This window comes from Pteropus medius, unplaced genomic scaffold (genome assembly GCF_902729225.1).
Source record: "Pteropus medius unplaced genomic scaffold, Ma_sr-lr_union100, whole genome shotgun sequence".
Taxonomy (NCBI): Eukaryota; Metazoa; Chordata; class Mammalia; order Chiroptera; family Pteropodidae; genus Pteropus; species Pteropus medius.
Window position 1 is genome coordinate 172 of NW_024342239.1, and position 2271 is coordinate 2442.

The 2271-nt window shown below is 51.2% G+C and overlaps 1 gene segment (V, D, J or C); it reads left to right on the forward strand.

The window, feature by feature from the left end:
- Positions 1-530: 530 nt before the first annotated feature.
- On the forward strand, positions 531-1226 carry LOC120599797 (probable non-functional immunoglobulin lambda variable 5-48). The segment is given in 2 exon segments: positions 531-693; positions 811-1226. Coding segments are annotated over 2 exon segments (552 nt in total).
- Positions 1227-2271: the final 1045 nt, after the last annotated feature.

The following is a 2271-nucleotide window of genomic DNA, read 5'->3' on the forward strand; positions in this document are numbered from 1 at the left end:
GTCTAACCAATGTACTGTGTACTTGAAACTAATTAAAATAAAAATTATTAAAAATTGTTAAAAAATAAAAAGATAGTGAGGCTGTTGCAGATACCAAACAGTACAAACAAATCAAAATCAATGTACAATATATTAGAATTATATTAACTAGGAATTAGCCCATGGGTATGTGACTAGAGACAATGACCGGTGAGCTGCACAAACCAGCTGGGCTCTCAGGGTACTAGGCCACAGGGAGGTGTGTGTACTGCCACCAGCAGGAGGCGTTGTGGGACTGCCCTGTGGTTTGTACATGCCTGCTCAAGGAAGACCATTCACTCAAAGGAGCCTGGGCCTGGGGCTGTTTTCTGTGCTCCCCGATAGGACTCAGCAGCTGTGTCCTTTCTGGCCTGGCAGAGTCTCCTGAGCAACGACCTTTTGTTCTCAGCAGGTGCTTCCTCCCACGGCTCTCCCAGGAGTGAAGCCAACCTCCATCCTCCTCAGTCTGGCTGTGAGCTGAGTTCCAGCACCAGGGCTCAGAGAGGGGCTGGGCGGTCACTGGATGGACACACATTTGCATGGACAGCCCCTCCTCTGGTGGAGTCTGGAGAAGAAAAGGAGGCCTGGGGCAGCCCAGCCCCACTGTGGGCTCAGGGGCTGCGTGCACCATGGCCTGGACCCCCGTCCTCCTCGTGCTCCTCTCTCAGTGCACAGGTACAGACAGGCCTCAGGACCAGACCTCGGTTCGAATTTCATTCCCTTCATGCTCAGTCTCCCCAGAAACTTTTTCTTGGTCCCTAACCCGACCCTAACATTTGTCTGTGTTTGCAGGTTCCCTCTCCCAGCCTGTGGTAACTCAGCCGTCCTCCCTCTCTGCATCTCCGGGAGCATCAGCCACACTCACCTGTACCCTGAGCAGTGGATTCAGTGTTGGTGGCTACTGGATAAACTGGTTCCAACAGAAGCCAGGGAGCCCTCCCAGGTATCTCCTGAGTTTCTACTCACAATCCTACAAGCACCAAGGTTCCGGGGTCCCCAGCCGCTTCTCTGGATCCAAAGACACTTCGGCCAATGCAGGGCTTCTGCTCATCTCCGGGCTCCAGCCTGAGGATGAGGCTGACTATTACTGTAACACATGGCATGACAGCTCTAAGCTCACACAGTGCTCCAGACCTATGGGGAAGCGAGACACAAACCTCCCCCTCACTTTCCTGGCCTGGTGCCATCACTCATGGGAGGGACTCTGACCAAGTCAGACAGGAGGTGACTTCTTTTGTCATTTCTTCTGTCAACACTTGATTTTCTCAGACCATTTGATCTGACAGTATCACATGCTTCTCTTCGAATTAAATTTACATTTATCCGTTGCTAGTATATCCTCCCCCTCTTATCGTGTCCACTGGCAGTAACCCCATGTCCAAGGTCCACAGCCCTCAGTGGGGACACGGGAGGAGCCTGAGGGGCTTCGGTCAGCCCCTGCCCTCCTGAGGGAGCAGAGGTGGTGACTCGGTGCTGCTCCAGGCTTGAGTGCTCCCACCTGCGGCGGAGACGTGGTGGGCCCTCTAAAGCTAGAGTTAGAAGTAACATATTTACGTTAGCTGTGGGTCCCAGGACTGGCGGGTCCAGGCCTGGCTGAAATCCAGGCTTGCGGCTAAGAATAGGACCCTGGATTTAGAATGTCACATCGTGTAGTATGGACCCTGTGCCTTAAACACGTAAATGTAATTCAGCTTACTGTATCACGCACGTGGCTGAATGCCACGATCGCACTCTGCTGCGTGTGGAGCCGTGCGGGCCCCTGGGGAGCAGACGGGGAGCAGAAGAAGAGGAGCAGCAGGATTGAGCTCCCCGCAGTGCAGTTGGTGCAGCCGTTTCGTTCCCGTGTCAGCCCCTCGTGCATTCTCTCCACTGGGCGTCTCACCACCGACACCTTCGTCTCCATCAGCTCCGCGCTGACAACAGCATCACACACATGTAATACTTTAGGACAATCTGACAGAATTTAAAATATTTATGCATGGAAATCTGTAAAACATTCTAAGAGAAATGAAATAAATAAATGCACAGATAATTCTAGCTTATGAGTTGAAACACTCGATTTGGTTAAGAATAGAGTTCTCCCCGGACTGATCAATACGATCATTGCAATGACTTTGGGAATAATATACATGCAAAGGTGGTGGATTTTAGAAAAAAATTGGAATCTCTAAGAAAACCTATGATAGGAATTTCAATCTACGAGAATTGTGCTCCATGTCCATGTGACCTGCCTACGTCTGAGGACAGGGAGGG